The sequence below is a fragment of the Chiroxiphia lanceolata genome, chromosome 25 (genome assembly GCF_009829145.1).
Source record: "Chiroxiphia lanceolata isolate bChiLan1 chromosome 25, bChiLan1.pri, whole genome shotgun sequence".
NCBI classification, from domain to species: domain Eukaryota; kingdom Metazoa; phylum Chordata; class Aves; order Passeriformes; family Pipridae; genus Chiroxiphia; species Chiroxiphia lanceolata.
In genome coordinates, this window is record NC_045661.1 from 5,407,786 (window position 1) to 5,424,717 (window position 16,932).

The 16,932-nt window shown below is 41.9% G+C and overlaps 1 protein-coding gene across 1 annotated transcript in view; it reads left to right on the top strand.

Moving 5' to 3' along the window:
* KDM5B (lysine demethylase 5B) overlaps positions 1-16,932 on the top strand; it is a 55,684-nt gene that overhangs the window by 11,803 nt on the left and 26,949 nt on the right. Inside the window, exons 2-11 of the mRNA XM_032710411.1 lie at positions 967-1,044; positions 2,077-2,199; positions 3,046-3,216; positions 8,564-8,698; positions 11,474-11,567; positions 12,719-12,822; positions 14,136-14,294; positions 14,832-14,951; positions 15,405-15,563; positions 16,076-16,257. Coding sequence (XP_032566302.1) covers positions 967-1,044; positions 2,077-2,199; positions 3,046-3,216; positions 8,564-8,698; positions 11,474-11,567; positions 12,719-12,822; positions 14,136-14,294; positions 14,832-14,951; positions 15,405-15,563; positions 16,076-16,257 — 1,325 coding nt within the window. The remainder of the gene's footprint in view (positions 1-966; positions 1,045-2,076; positions 2,200-3,045; positions 3,217-8,563; positions 8,699-11,473; positions 11,568-12,718; positions 12,823-14,135; positions 14,295-14,831; positions 14,952-15,404; positions 15,564-16,075; positions 16,258-16,932) is intronic.

The following is a 16,932-nucleotide window of genomic DNA, read 5'->3' on the forward strand; positions in this document are numbered from 1 at the left end:
CTGCTAAATTAACAAATATTGTGTTTATGATGCTGGTCTTACTTCAGTTGCTGCCAACACTGAGGAAAGGTAGTTTTTTTCCTGGTGCAAAGCTCTTGTCTTACACCACTATCAGTAGCTCTCTTGTGCATTATCTTCATTCTGTAATTAGTGATAATAAGATAAGTTTATATGCAATAAATTCCTGTCAAGTTTAAATGAAATCTAATTTGGTTTTGTGAAACCAAACCAAGCATGTGTGATAGATGTCAGAGATCTAAAAGATAAAATGGCTTTATAGTTGTGTTTATAAATAACACTGCCAGTTGCAGGTATTTTATCAAAGTAATAATAATAATTTATTTTTTTTAATTGATCATATTCTAGCTCTTCCTGAATATTTGCAGCCAAGGTATTTGTCAGGCACTGGCACAGGCTGCCCAGGGCAGTGGTGGAGTCACTGTCCCTGGAAGTGTTCAAAAGATGTGTGGATGTGGCACCTGGGGACATGGTTTAGTGGTGACCGTGGTGGTGCTGCTGCTTAAGGGTTGGACTCAGTGATCTTAAAGGGCTTCTCCAACCTTAACGATCCCAGGACTCTGTGGAGTCTCACAGTGCAGGGCAGGTCATTAGTTCCAAAATGTGATTGATTTTGTGGTTCCATTACCTGTTTTAAAGGCACAGGGAACTATTTTAAGGTGCAGACAATGACACTCACTTGATGTATCTCGCTTTTCCTGCTCTCTGGGCTTGTTCCCTGTGAAGGCACTCGGAGCCCGGAGCAGCCCCGGTTGGACGTGCAGCATGGGCCGTGCTGACGGGTTGGGGTCCAGCTGTCACACTCCCACCGTGTGCTGGAGGGGCTCCAGAGCCTTTGGAGGCTACAGGGGCCTGTTCCATGCTTCAGCTTCACCTGGCTTTTGATTGTCACAGAGAGAAATTTCCTTCCTTTTCCTGGTCTTTTGATGGAACGCTTCTGTTTTCCAGGACTGGCAGCCTCCCTTCGCCTGCGATGTTGACAAGCTTCACTTCACCCCAAGGATCCAGAGGCTCAATGAACTGGAGGTAAACTGGAAAGCTGGGCATTGCTTCTGCTCCTAAACGTGCCATTGTGTTCTTGAGAGGTGCTGTTTGCCAGAGGACTGGCCATGAGCTGACAGCACTCGGGACCTCTGAACAGCAGTTTTTAATTAGCACAGAAATTCCTCTGTTTCAGAACCTAGTTCAGAACATTCCGTGCATAAAAAGTGTAGCTAATGCTCATTAAAAGAACAGAATTCAGGCCTTTTCCACACAGAAGTGCTTCTAAGTGGTTAAACTCAAACTCTCCAGTGCCACAGATCTGTGTCTGCGTTTTGCACACATACAGCATCTTTCAAAAGGAGAAGAGATTAAACACTTGGAGTGCTTTAAAAATAACCAGCCTTTTGGAAGAAACAATTGCAAAATCTGGATTCAGTTGGTTGAAATTTGCTGTTCACAAGCACTTTCATTCACTGCTTCCATGAATTGAGACTAGAAAGGGAGCGTGAGGAGCCCTGGTTGGCTCGGTGCTGGTACCAGTTGGGATGGTGGTGACTCTGTGCTTGATTTTTCTCCTCATTCTTGCTTTCTGAAGTCCTGACTTGGTCATGTGAAATGTCAAGGAAAGGGCTCAGATTTGTGATGGTAAGAGAGGGATTTGTGTGACCACAAGCTGTTCAGAGCTCCCTGGAGTTTACAGACAAGCTACAGACAAACGTTGCTATTTTTTACCTTAAGAATAGAAAATGTGATGAAAATAAAATGTGTCAAAATTTAAGTTACTGCTATTTAACATAGCAGCAGCACAGTGATCTTACTGAGGGAATTGCTGTGCAACCAACAATTATTAATGCAATAAATGCAATAAATCCCAGCAATGCAGCTGATTAGGGAGTTTTTAGCGTTGCTTGGCTGTTCTCAGAAAGTACTTTTCTCAGTGCAGTAAGAAGTAACAAAAACTGACTTGAGAAAAGACACAATTTATTTTTCTTCAGATGACAAGAGGGAAAAATGCAAATGACCCTTGCAGAGGGCAAAGCCAGGCAGTTCACTTGTTTGTTTGTTTGTTTGCAGGCCCAAACTCGTGTAAAACTGAATTTTCTGGACCAGATTGCAAAGTTTTGGGAGCTTCAAGGATGCACGCTGAAAATTCCACATGTGGAGAGGAAGATCTTGGATTTATTTCAGCTTAATAGAGTAAGACTGTTAGGGAGAAACTCATGCTGAAAAGCTGCTGTGTTATCTCGGTTCCTGGGATGGTATCACAGCTGGTCAGGCGAGATTTTGGGGTGTATCTAAGCTGGAAAAAGTATTTCTTTGTTTCAGCTAACACAGCTAATGTGACAGTAAGAATACATTGTCATGGAAAGATAGTAAGTAATACACTATCATGGAAGTTCTCATGTGAGCTTGGAGATCATGTTAAATTTCCAGCTCTTCTTTAAAGTTGAACTTCGGTGTAAACAGGTCAAGAATAAGCTTAGGCTTAGCTGGAAAAAGTTCATGAAAAATGACAACAGGGAGAGAAAAAATTTTCCATTAGAAATATGCAAGGAAAAAAAATCCAATTACTTTTAGGATGAAACTTGTTAAACTTCTGTAGAAATTCATGTATTCTGATAGTAAGAGATGGGATTCTCTGACCCCAAAGGTATGTTCTCTCTCTTTTCTTTGTGTTTAGGGGAGTTTTTATTGTTTCTGAGCTTATTTCATAGCACTTATTCCAGTGAGAACTGAGTGTCCTGTGCTAGAAAGCTGGGTTGGGATACAAAGTGACAAATTGCAGCTAAAAAATTCTCAAGAGTGGGCTGAGTGACTGTTTGCACACGGAACACAGAAACTGACTTGTTTGTAATTCTTGAATAGGTTATGTGTTACACATTCCAGTTATTGCCTTAAAACAACTTTTATGTGTTGTGGGGCTTTTTTTAAAATCTACATTTTTCTGGTTTAAAATGTCAGTTGTGGTGTTGTCCCGCCTTTTTCCTTAAACGCTGATAATTTTATTATTGAATATATGAGCATTTTATTTTCACTTTTTAGCTAGTTGCAGAACAAGGAGGATTTGATGTAGTTTGCAAGGAGAGAAAATGGACCAAAATAGCCACGAGGATGGGATTTGCCCCTGGCAAAGCCGTGGGCTCTCACATCCGGGCGCACTACGAGCGAATCCTCTACCCCTACAACTTATTCCAGTCGGGAGCGAGTCTCTTGGTAAGCTACACTGAGTCCAGTTAATTTAACAGCCAGTCTGTCAGGGCTCTCTTAATTACTGGAGCATTTGTGAAGCTGCATTTCATGCTTAGTGTCATGCAGGTGACCATATGCATTGTGTGATGAAGGCAGTTCAGAAAGCCATGAGCAGACTTTTAATTAAAAGTGAAATTTTTAGCATTAGTCTTCAAGGTAAGCTCTTACTCCTGCTTTGAACACCACCTGTTTGTATTTTCTCTCTACAGTTTACAGAAGCTTCCTGATAACAGACTTTCAGGCTTCCTGTAGTAGTTTCTGTAATGCCAAGTACTGCTAATCCATGGAACATCCCAGGCCTGTCTCTCTGCCAGAAAAATGCTGTGGATCTGTGTCCCACACCCAGAGTGACCCAGGGACTGTGCAAACCATGGCAGTGTTGTGACAGTAACTCAGCTCACGTTCACCAGGGGTGACAAGTTGAAGAATGCATCCTGGCTGTTGCAGTGGGGCCGACAGTGTGGCTTGTGACTTTTTCCAAGCTTGATCCTTCCTGGATCAATCATCAGTCCTTGATTTGACCATTAAACCAAAACTCAGAGTTTGTTGAGAGTGGAGACCACGCAATCTCTAATGAAGAATAGGCCTTCTCTTTTAGAGCAGTAGTCATTTATTTGGAAAACCAAAATAGGTTGCAGTTGCCAACATCCATTTTTATTTCTTTGCAATATTCTTTCCATGATGATCTTTCAAAGACAGGAGTGTTGACCTTTTTTAAGCGATAAAAGCCCTAATCCTGTTACAAGCTTGTGTCTGTGTGCAGAAATCAACACAGGCCTTTACACAAAGCTGCAGAAATGAGAGAGGGATTTGATACACGTTCAGAGAGGTTAGAATTAGACTTTTTATTTGGACAGTGATGATCAATTCTCAGTGAAAAACAACTAAATTCTGCAGATCCTTCAGAAAGAGGGGTCTTTTGCAAACAGTGGATGAGAACAAAATAGAGTTGAATATAAAAATCTTTGAGCTAAGGAAACTGCTGGATCAAAAGTATTTTGGCTTCCCTCAAACACATTCTTGTTAAGCAGTGGAAAGCAGCACCATTTTCTGAAGACATTTCATTGAAAACTTGGCATTTTTATTAGGTCTGAAAACCGTGATTTCTCTTTGGGTTTTTTTGAGCTCATGTGTTTGTTACATCTGACGTTGTTGCTGTATTTTTGAGGTACAATTGCACAGGGAAAGATCTAATTAGAAGTTGTAGTGCAGTGAACGTGGTTCCACAGTACCCTGGAAACGGGGCTTCCCTGAGAGCGTCTGACACGCAATTAATACTCACATTCGTGGTTTGCTCAGTATTTTAAACCCTTTCAGAAAAGAAAAACCTTCTTAGATGAGGACATGCTTCTTTTTAAATGTTACTTTTCAAGCTCTGTCTTGCAATGGGCACCTGACATTTGTTCAAACTGATGTGGAGACAGTTCTGGATAAGTGATGCATGTAAGGGTAACTTATTTTTTTTACTTCCTCCACACCCCTGCCCCAAGCTGTTAAAATATTCCCCTTCTGTATGTGGCAGACACAGATTTTTGAATGACCTGAGAGAATCCATGGGAATATGTTGGACTTGGCTCAGTTTTCACTCTAATTTGACTTTTTTTTACTTTGTGACAACCTCGTCTTCCAAGTGAGTTTGTTTTGCAAAACATTTTTTGTGGAAGAATCTCAGATGAGATTCTTTTTGACTTCCTTCCACGGGTTCTCAGTAAGTGATGCTTTCTCAGATGCTTTTTGTGTAGGTGTCCATTATTGTGTGTCTGTTCAGTGTTTTGCTGGGAACCTAAGCACCTGAGTTGTGTTTTTGAAGAAGCTGGATGTGACAGCTGTCAGTTGGAGATGCTTCCTCCTCGTGATACTTCAACAGCCTTTTGAGAGAAGCCCTTCACGCAGCTTGAGTGATCATCCAGACAAGATTAGTGCTTGCATTCACTGATTCCTTTGATTTACTTTTTTCCTTTGTTTGTTAGTACTTGAAATATTCATTGGGGTTTTTTTTCCTGCAAAAGTGAAGAATAATGGACTGGTGTAGTTTCCACTGATGACTGTGCCATAACTTAAATCTAATCCAGATCTGAGCATAGCATTAACTGTTTGTATGGCTTAAATACAGGAGTTATTTTGACACATCCCAGTTGGAGATATTTCTATCTACATACTGAAATAGTGAAACTCTCTGGAGCTGTTCAGAGCGGGATGGACAGGAATAACATGTTTTTATTAAAGCTCTTGTTCAGTCCAAGAGCAAAAATTCCTTAAATCAGCCAGTTTCTAATACTCAAAGCAGCTCTCCACAGGGGGGGTGTTTATTTTCTTATCTTGAAACGTTGGATTAGACAGGCCTTGGGTGTTTTGTCTCCAGAGCAGTTGCAGTGAACTTGTCGATACTGGTTCTGTACCTCACATTCCTACCTGTAGTAACCATCTGTGATACTGCAGAGTCATACTCTGTGCCCAGAGGGATAAATGTTCCCCTGCCTGAACTGAGGTGGCTGGAATCTTCTGTCAGTGCATCTTCTGTGATGCATTGCCCAGATGTTTGATGATTTAAACAGTCATCTCCAGCTGCAGTTTGGGGGGCTCGAGATGGTCTTGCTCCTGTTTTTCAGTGAATCCAGCTGGTTCAGTAACTGTGGGTCTGGTCTCTTTTCCAAACTAAGGCTTTAGTGGCCTGAGTAGGATTTTGTATTTCCAAAGACTTATATGTGTGTGCCTCTAATAAAGATCTTTCAGTGTGAGATAGTTCTCTGGCACCCTTTATTGTTCTTGGAGAAAAATGAGCACCTCTGGAGCTTGATGGTTCTTACCCTCCATGGATAAGTAGTAGGGGTAGACCTGTTGTGTTCTGCAAGTACAGGGAACCTGACTGATTGGCTTATGTGTAAATTACTCTAATTTAATTACTACTAATAAACATCTAAACCTGGAGGAGATAAATTGCATCCGTTTTTTTTCCCCCATCTTTTGACATCCTGGAGGCCTTGTGACCATTCCTTCTGTGTCCTCTGTCTGCTAAAGGAGCTGCTCCTTTTTGGTTTCAGCTGATGGGCTTTCAACTTGCTGTCTGCCACCACTGGGAGTTCAAGGATCATATGTGCAGCCATCTTCTTGGAATATAACAAGATGATGATCACAGTGTATGGGATGAGCTTATGGTGAATTGTTGGTAGAAGTTCAGCCTTGCCAGAGGCTCACTGGGAGAGGGAAGGACTGGAGAGATGTCATCTGTGTCCTTGGTTGAAGACAGTTGATCTGGTCAGTGCAGGAGTAAAGGAGGTTCAGAGGAATTCTCATCCATAAGACAGGGCTTACACTTCTAGGTCTTCTCTAGGTACAGTTGAAATAGTAAATTAACAACCATTTCATGGCACTGCTTTGCCTCAGGTTATGGAGGCACTGGGAAATGTTTGTGCATAAATAGTTGGTGAAACCTCAGTATTTAGGAAATGTGCTCTGGTGTTTTTCAGTGAATGTTCATTTTTTGGTGGTGGTTTTTTTTCCTTGGCACTGAAGTGAGGCAAGTTACACTATCTGTTGGTTTTCCAGGTTTCCTTACCATTTTGATTAGGAAAAGTTGTTTGCTTTCTACATCTTTATTTTCAAGGATCATATGTCCTCTATTACCAGACAGAGTAGAAACTTTTTGTTTTTCTTTTGGTGAAAAATTTGGATTTCACTTGAGGACACAATTCAAGGAATCAGATTTTATGGAAGTTCTTGTCTTTCATTTTCATCATTTTTCTGCTCACTTGCTTTTTCTGCTTGTCCATTTTCTGTTCTGAGAAATTGTTATTTTTTTTACTTTCCTCCACTGACGCTGATGTGAAATAATTCCCATCATCTTTGGTAGATGCCTCATCCCTGGAAACATTCAAAGCCAGGTTGGATGGTGTTCAACCCGGTCTAGTGGAAGGTGTCCCTGCCCATGGCAGGGGCTTAGAACGAGGTGATCTTTAAAGTCCCTTCCAACCCAAACCACAGGATCCTGTGATCCTGTGATTCTTCTTCCAGTGTGAGCCTTAGGGGACAAACTCTTGTGAAGGGCCAGCTGCTCTGGGCTCCAGGTACCCACAACCTGCCCACCTTGGAGTGTCAGCCAGGACTCGCCGCTCGTGCGCGCGAGCTGCAAAGTTGAGTGTTTTTGTGTATTTAATGTGGAAATGAAGTCCCCCCTTTGCTTTCAGAGAATAAATCTAGAGCTTACAAAGTCCAGGACTAAAGGCAGTGTGAAAGAAAATAGCAGTCCTGGAGGTTTCTTTGGTCAGAGTTGTGGGCTGTCTGTGGGTGATGGTTAATCTCATCCTGCTGCCCATGACCGATACTGAAATTTTGTTAAATACATAATTCTTTCAGCACAGACTTGTCTTCTAAAATACCACTTTTTCCTCCTTTTCCATCCCTCCTTCTGGCTGTCATTTGTTCCTGAAAGTCTGATTTCTGTACTGTCCACAGAGTATCATCATCCTCACACCACTGCAGTGGTTCTTCACTGTTCTCTCTTGCTGAGAAAATGCTTCTGACAGGAGCAGGGGAAATGTGGATCCAGCAACTCCTGTGAATTACTTCCTGACAACACAAGACTTTTTCTTTCTGTAGGATTTGTTGTTTACTCATTAAAAACTGTTACATTTTGTCTGCTGTTACTGAGTGTTGTGTGGCTTGACAAACGGGGAGTTGTTATTAATTATTCAGTTTCTTGCCAAAAATGTGCACAGTTTTCAGCAATTAAATATGTTCATTCAGCAACTTGAAAGAACTAAAACTGGTTTTGCATCTTTTCCCTTCTGCTCTTAATTCATGGAGCAGTTGTCCTCTCCAAAACGTGGAAGAAGGTTGCTCCAGCGATGTCCATTGGACAAGGCTGTATTTCAGTTAGTACAAGGATGTTTGATAGGCTGTAATTTACTTTTATATTGTTGGCATCACAGCAATGCAACCTGAGGACACTGCAGCAGTTCCAGAGTGCTGGTGATCCAGTCTGAAAAAGCCCCATCTGCTAGAAGAGTTGAGGTTGGCATTTCACATAGAGAAATGTTCAGTGCTCATAACACTTAAAGGATGACTTCAGCTTGCTTTAAGACCCTTTATTATGGTTATTGCAGTCACTAAACGGGCAGGAAAAATTGAATTTGTAACTTGTTCAAATAGGTAATTCTACCATTGTCATACATGCTGTTTTATTAGCTCAGCACAGTAATTATCAGAGCCTTGTCTCTGTTCTTTCCCACGAGCCAGGAAATTGTTCTGCGCAGAATTTGTGTTGGAGGCGGAGGCAGAAAAAATGTAGTAACCAAATTGTGTCTCTTTTTAGTGCTTGCAGAAGCCGGATCTCAGCAGTGACACGAAGGACAAGGAGTACAAGCCCCACGACATCCCCCAGAGACAGTCGGTTCCGCCGTCGGAGACCTGCCCGCCCGCGCGCCGAGCCAAGCGCCTGACGGCCGAGGTGAGGGCTCAGCTCTGGGGGCACAGCCTGAGGGTTTGGAAAGGCATAAATCCTAAAAAAAATGGGCTAAGAATTGCGTGGTGCTCTAACAGTTGTGTTACCGAGGTTTGGAGTTCTGGGAGGCTCTGCTGTGGGAGCTGTTTAGGGGTGTGTACAGTAATGTTTTTAGCATGATAGTAAATACTGTGAGGCTCTTGGATTAAAATACAGGTGACAAGTTCTGAAAATGAAGCAGCTTTGATCTGTTGTTCTCAGCCAGTGAGCTGCAGTTATTCTTTAAATGTGCTGGGAGGTTTCTGTACATCTTTCATGAGCTGAAGCCAGCTGTTGGAGCAGGGAAGGTTTTGGTTGTAACATTAGCGTTGTTGAATTTCATTTTTCACTCCCGAATTCTATCAATTTCTGATAACTTACCCATGCAATGTGAGGGAAAAATGCATAACCTGAAGTCAATGTCGTTTTTTACAATCTTAAATGTGCTTAAGAAATAATATTTATTTGGATAAGCATAAAATGTATTGATCATATCTCAGTGTCTTCTGTGAAGACGCATTTTAGGAGATCATGATGTGTCTCCCTTATTGCTGGAAAACAGTAATACTGTGGCTCCAGCCTTTCCAGCCTGGTGATCCTGTCTCCAGAGAGTTCCTATTTCTTTTGTTGGAGTAGATGAAGAGAAGGGAAGGATGTTCCCAGGAGAGGGTCTGATTAGTGGTGACATCATGAGTTAGGAAGGTCACGGTTCGCTTCAGATTCTTGTTAACTCCCATTGTTCTAGTCTTGGTCTTTATTAGTACCAATAGTACAGCTTAGTTGTTGCAAATTCTGCCTGTAATTATGCTTAGTTAATGAGTTACAATTAAGGGTTTCCAAAGCTTTTCCACTCAAATACCTGGTTACAAGTGGATTTGTAATTCTGAGCAAACCTCGGTAGTTTGGGCTGAAGCTTTCCATTTGGAGTGTCTGCCTGTGGTTACAGGATGCTTGTTCTCATGGATCCCTTAAGGATTAACAGCAAGACAAATATACACTAAAATTCCAGCTGTTTCTCTGGCAGTGGTGTCAGATGGCACTAACAAAGAGGGTGCATTTTTATGATTTTGGTGGAAACCAGCTGCTCATCCTTAACTAAAAGGCAAGGCTGCCCTCTCAGCTCTTGCCCCAAGCACCACTGGTGTCATGCACCTAATTTTCGTGGAAAAAAAAATCCTTGATTGAGAATAGAATTGGAACACACAGTGCTAAGGCTCAGTTGAGCAGCAGGGACTGACTGGCTTAGCAAGGAGCTGCAGTGTTTTAAGACAATAATTTCCACAAGATTTGTTAATGTGAACATTTCCGTACCATTTCAGTGCAGTGAGCCACAGTGATTAAATCCGTTTTATTCAACACTGAAGCTCCAAGCAGCTGGCATTTGCACCCACCTCATTGCAAAGGAGTAATGCTTGTTCTTGTGTCCCAACTTTTTGAGATATGCAAGGATTTATCAGTGTCTTAAACTGTAAATCTTAAATTCATTCTCATGTTTGCCAGTTTGACGTTTCCTGCTTTTCAAAGGCTGCCCATAAACCTCTGAAAGAAGTGAACCACAGAGGAGTACTGCAAATTATTCTGTCCTGTAGGATAAGTGTTAGCTTGCAGTTGTAAGACACACACAGTTTTACCTGACCCTTTCTTACCTGCTGAGTAAACAGCCAGGAGAAAACGTTGATGAGAAAGGAAAAAGGCAGTGCCTATCATAGGCTGTGTTTGGAATGCAAAGGGTTTAGGTGCTTGATGTGGGAAAGTTTGGTGTGAAAAACTACAATAATGCTGGGGAGGTGACAGTGAGATGAGTTGATGTGATAAAAGGCTCAGGCCAAAAACAAGAGCTGCTCAGTGTTGGCTGTGGCACAGAATAAGACACAGAGAAGCTGGAGATGCAGAAGCTGGGGGTCTGTCTCTTCACTGCTGGAGGCTCAGGGCCCACTGGCCCTCAGGCAGAACTGCTGCATACAATGAACAGCTTCTTTTTTTGCATATCTTAAGCAGTGGGATTGATGCCTGGTCTGATGGAGACAAGGAGAACATGAAAAGTGATGGGGAAATAATGTCAAAACCAGCTCTGTAAAAATCCAGATCAAACAACCAAAGCCTACAAAAACCCCCAAAGTGAACAACAGCCCCTGCCCCTTGGAGTACCTGGGGCTGTGTTCAGTCCTGCCTTAGGCCTGTGCCACAGACCCCATTTTTGGGGGTTCAGGGAGTGGCTGATAGTGACTGACTTGTTGCATGACCTCATTCCTTAAGGAGTTAAGCTTAAAAAATACAGTGTTGGAGAAATCTCTCATAATGCTGAGGAATTTGAGAATTGTTCTTCCACAGTCTCAAAACTTCAGGGAAGAAATGTATAAATTAAATGGAAAAACATTATTTTGTGTTGAAAGCTCCCCAGTGCACCAACTAAGGTCCTTGCTGGAACATGTTCTGCTTCTCAAGAGCCCTAGAGAATCTGTGAAAGCCCAGAGTTCCTTGTTCCTTTGCTTCTTATTGGGTCCCACTGAAAGCAAACCCAAAGCCTGGTATCGTTATTGGCATGGACTTTTTGTAGGATTTGCTTTCAAATCTCCAGAGTTGTTCCCTGTATTATTTCTCTCTGAACTGTTCTAAGTAATTGAAGTGTTTCAGAACTTCATGTGTCTGTTTAGATTTGTTGTTTTGTAAGTATTAAATGTTTCTGAGTTTGATTAAAAAGCCTGAGTCCCTCTGTCTGATTTTTTTTTCCCTTTTTTTAAGGCAACCAATATTAAAACTGAGTCTGACCCTCCAGAAGCCAGAACTCACAATCTGAGACGCAGGATGGGATGTGCCCCTCCAAAGAGTGACAGTGGTAAGTGAAACACAACCTGAATGCAGCTTCTGTTACTTTGTACAAACATGTTTTAAGACCACAGTTAAATTCAGCAGTTGGAACTATTCAAAATATTTAAAAAAAACCAAAAACCCCCCAAAAAAACCAAAAACCAACTTTCTGTTAATTTAATTTTAAAACTGGATTTTATGGTAAAAGCTCTTTTAAGGGTTGGAAGTACTTTTTCTTTTTCTTGTAGAAGCTACTTCCAGTTGAGAAAAACCTACTTTTTCAAACTTGGGTGTCCCTTCCAGAGCAATTGGAAATGAGATTGGAGCCATATTTCTGTTTTGTGTTTTAAATAACATCAGTCCACGAGCTTTAAGTAGAGGAAACTCTTTTAAGAATGTATGAGATTTCAGACACTTTTGGCAAGGAATTTGGATTTGAAATCAGGAAATTAAACTCATGAAGGCAGAAGTTGATACTATGTTTTGGGCTTAATGATAAAGTTCCCACAATATGATGAAATTGCTGCTATCAACAGTCCTGAGTCTGTTGTTATCTGTCCTCAAGAAATAATCATTTCAGACTGAGAAGCAAAATTTAATGCCATCAGACAGAAGAATAAGCTCGTTGACAAATAATTCGGCCAAATAAATATAGGGACCATTTACAACTATGCAATAATTTAAATTACCTGAGCAGTCTGTAAGTCTCCTTTGTTCATTCAAAATCCTTTTTTCAAGAATTTGTTTAGATCGGAGTGTTTTGTAACTTGATTTTTTTTTTCTTCAAGGAGTCTGTAAACTTCCCCCCTCCCCAAGAGTAGAAGGAAAAAGCTCTTGACAGCATTTATTAACACCACATGGAAACAAAATCTTAGCTTATGAATCTGCTCATAATTTAATTTAAATTAATTGAAATGGGACTTAAACACTGTGGGCTCTGTTGTTAGTGCTGGCTCGTGGTGTTATGCTTGGGTTTTCAGGTAACACCAACTTTCTGGGGGCACTGCAGGTGTTCAAATCTTGCCTTACGTTCACTGAAACAAGGGGGGGGGATAACAAGTAATTCAGCAAATAACTTGGTGTGATGGAGTCTAACAAGTAATAAATAAAACAAACAATAACAATGAATGTTAAGCATTGAAATGTTTTGTAACATTCATTTTTTTTCCCGTTGCCCAGACAAGGAAATGCGCAGCCTGGTGAAACTCCCTGAGAAGAAAGAACTTTCTGGGGAGCCAGAGAAGGACAAATCCAAAGTCAGATCTAAAAAACCCACCAATGCTGTGAGTACCTGCTGGCTTCTTGCTGCCCTGTGTGGATTGCAGGTGTTTCTGGGTCTCTCTGGGGTGTGTAGCAAAACCTCCTGTCATCCCTGTCACACTGAGGACTCCTGTGTTCTTCCTAGAACCCTGTGGCTGAAGCATGCCTGTGCCTGCTGGTATATCCATACTGCTAAAGGTTCTGGCTTTACAAAGCTGGAAATGACAGGATGGTTAAGTTTCACCATCTATAACTAAAGTAACTTGTTTTCTGTCTCCAAGGTACAGTCTCAAAATAAGCATTTTGAAAGCCTAGTCCAGTGCAAGCGGTTCTTGGGTGACCCGATCTCTCCCCATTGCTCTTTAACTTCAGGGGAGCTCAGTGCAGGCTGTGGCACTTCCACACACCTGCCCCTAATTCCACAATTTCAGCACTAAACTGTAAGCTTTGTTATTGAAATGCATCTTAAAAAAAACACCCCTGTTCCTGCTCCAACTCTCCACACACCACCAACCCCCCTCCTCGAAACCCCAACCTGAAAGCACTGGTAGTTGTCTGACTTTTGAAAAGCCAGTGCCAAGATTCTTTCTGCCTGTACAACTACTTGAGTCCCTCCTAAAACAAACATCTTCTCATTTAATCCACACTTGTAGCTGAGAATGAAGAGGGCAAATACCAGAAGCCTGACACCACCATGCCCCACATGAAAAAGGCTTGTGGGGAGGAGCAGGAGATGAGGGTCTGCCTGTCCTCACAGCTCTGTTCTGTGTTTGGGAAGAGCTTTCCAGGCTGTTGCTGGTGAGAGTGGGATGTTGGACAGGCACCAGACAGCCCTACCAAGGTTGGAGTGCTTGTGCCTGTTCCTTGGGGCTCGGGAGCTGCTCCACCACAATTAACAGCTGCTCCCCTGCCCGAAGCTCTCCTGGCAGGTTGGTGCCTTCTCTGGGGGAAAAAGAGGAGGAACCTCTTTCTCTCTTCTGAGGCCACGTGGTCTCAGAGGGGAATGAAACACCTGAGCACACCAGGAGGAGAAGGTTTGTGAGCCCCCAGCAGGTGTTGGGTTATACCTGCTGAGGCCACAGTGCTGCTGATGTGCTGTCCTGGCACTGAGTCAAGTCTTCTGGCATTTGGAAAAAAAAAACACACGGAAGAGCTTGCAGCTCTTGTGGTCCTTCCTTAGATTACAGAGAGGATTATTTAAACTTTTACATGAGTATCTAGTGTTTGCTTGTCTCATTTCCATTGCAGAGATAAAGTGGAACAATAAACTTTGGGAAATGTGGCAGATGAGTTACCTTCAGTGCTCACATTCCCACTCTGGAATTTCGTGTTACAGGTGGATTTGTACGTGTGTCTCCTGTGTGGCAGTGGGAACGACGAGGACCGGCTCCTGCTGTGCGATGGCTGTGATGACAGTTACCACACCTTCTGTTTAATTCCACCCCTCCACGATGTTCCCAAAGGGGACTGGAGGTGTCCCCAGTGTCTGGCTCAGGTAATCTGATAAACTGTTACAGTTAGGCTGAAGGTTACTTTGTGGATTATTTTTAAGATCGATCATAGGAATTGAAAATACAATTTGTTGTTATTTAAGGTTGTGCAAACAAGGTGATAGAGGTACAGCTAAAATGAAGACTGGGTGTGCTTCAAATTGGAAAGCTGTCACTTAATGCTAAAAATTGGTGTGCCTTGGAAGAACATCTAATTGGCATCCTTTCCTCTGTGCCTAAAATTGGAGTCTCACTGGGTGCTTCAGTGTAGTGCTCTGTGGATCTTGTTCTGCACAGCTCTACAACAGTAAGGAGAAATTAGGCATATTAATTCATTAATGTTTATGCAGATTTATAAATAAATAAATATTGTGATTTGGTGAATCAAGCAGCGTTTCTTCTTCTGATCCCTGGGGCAGTGACTTCATCTCAGTGAGGTGTCCTGCCTTCTTCCTCCTCACATGCTGTTATAGTAGCCCATTTGTGTAAATTCTGAGCACAGTGTTGTGTTAATACAGAAACAATCACTTTTTCAATTGCAGGAGTGTAACAAGCCCCAAGAAGCCTTTGGATTTGAACAAGCAGCACGAGACTACACCCTGCGCACCTTTGGAGAAATGGCTGATGCATTCAAGTCAGACTATTTCAACATGCCAGTACATGTATGTTCCTGCCTTACCCTGATGCTGTCATGTAGAGTTCATTTAGCATGCTTAGTTAAAATAGATGTCTTTGGAGAGGGAGGGAAGAATCCTGATTTTGAAGGGGATGAAATTCCGAGTCAGACGTTCTCATTTACGCCAGCGAATCCCGATTCTTGCTGATGTCATGGTTTTTTTGTTCCACCAGCTGCTTGTGCTTTTGTTCGTTTCTTCCCACTTTTGAAGAAGTGTCTGTAGGGAGGAGATCTCTGATTGTCACCCATTCCTGAGAGAAGAGAGTAGCAGCATTTCCTGGAACCACGTTTCTGCTGCAGTTTTTTTCTCTTGTTGAAATAGTTCTGAAATGGGGAAAGGCTCCAAACTAATGGAGGTTCCTTCCTGAGACAGCTTTGATGCACATACTTCTCTACTGATTCCTCAGTACATACTCCTTTTTCTTCTTCTCATACCTAGATGGTCCCCACTGAACTGGTTGAAAAAGAATTCTGGAGACTTGTCAGTACCATTGAAGAGGATGTGACTGTGGAATATGGAGCTGACATTGCTTCTAAGGAGTTTGGCAGTGGCTTCCCAGTTAGGGGTGGGAAGTTTAAAGTTAGACCAGAAGAAGAGGTAGGTCTTGGAGTTCACTGGGAATGTTTTTATTGCAGTTTTTTGTTAAATAAGGCTCCTTGGTTCAAAGCACAGTAATGGAACTGGTTTGCAAAGTGTTTGTTTTGTGTATCTGGCAGAGTATTAGAAAAGGAGAGTTATATCAGGGTTTTGAATAAATAAAACTTGCTGTGATCAGACATCCAACACCACAGGTTTATCCTAGTAGTTAATAAATAGTTACTACTATTTATTAGTTAATAGGATAGTTACTACTATCCTAGTAGTATAATAAATAACTGCCAAACCGAATAAAACCAAATAAAAAAGGTCTCATTTTAACAAAGCAGGTCAGGTCAGGGTTGTGAAAGGGGCAAAGAAAATGAAGGATTTAGTCTTTCATTCATTGACCTGTTTCTTATATTCCTCAGTTGGAAAAGGTCCTTTTCTTCTATTGCTCTTCAGCAGTTTTATTTTCTTGGGCTTTTTACTTCCTGTTGTATAAACCTGCAACTGTTCTGTTCAATTTTCAGGAATACCTTGATAGTGGCTGGAATTTAAACAACATGCCTGTGATGGAGCAGTCTGTGCTTGCTCACATCACTGCAGACATCTGTGGGATGAAATTGCCCTGGCTGTATGTAGGAATGTGCTTTTCCTCTTTTTGTTGGCATATAGAAGACCATTGGAGCTATTCCATTAACTATCTGCATTGGTGAGTTTGAAGAATAAACCCAGCCTGGGAAACAAATCTCCCTTTCCTTTCCCCTTCTACTTCTTAATTAGTGGACTAAACTCAGCCAGAGTAACCATTGCTGTCCTGTCACAGCAGGATTAAATTTGCCAGTGTAATTCCTACATTGATTTGCTTTTGGACAAGAGGTCATATTTTGGAAAGAGACATCCATTCCCAGTTTTAAAAATCCATGAGAGATGCAGCAGATACTCCATCAAGTGTTTTATTATGCTCAATGTAAACTAAAAACCATGCGAGTTTTTTTTTTAAAAATCATCTTAACTTCAGCTAAGGACTCAGACCCGGCATGTTTTGTCTGTTAGATGGATCATGCTGTCATAAATCCTCTCATCAAGCCAACACTTGTCAGGTGTAATCAGGACAGATCTTTGCTATCTCTTTGATATTCTAAATAGATTGAACTTCTTGAACTTCTCACCTTACAACAGGTTTCCTAGAGTCTGGATTATTCTTGCCACTCTTCCTGAAACCTCTTTCCCTCAAGCTCTTTCCCTTTTCTTGTTCACATGAACAGTAAAACCACATCCCAGCTGCTGTTCAGAGGGTCCTGTTTTGGTTGGTTATTCAGTTGCTGCTCCTTGAAATAGCTGCTACTGTAGGGTGGCCCAAGAGCCAGTGACTTAATTCACTTGC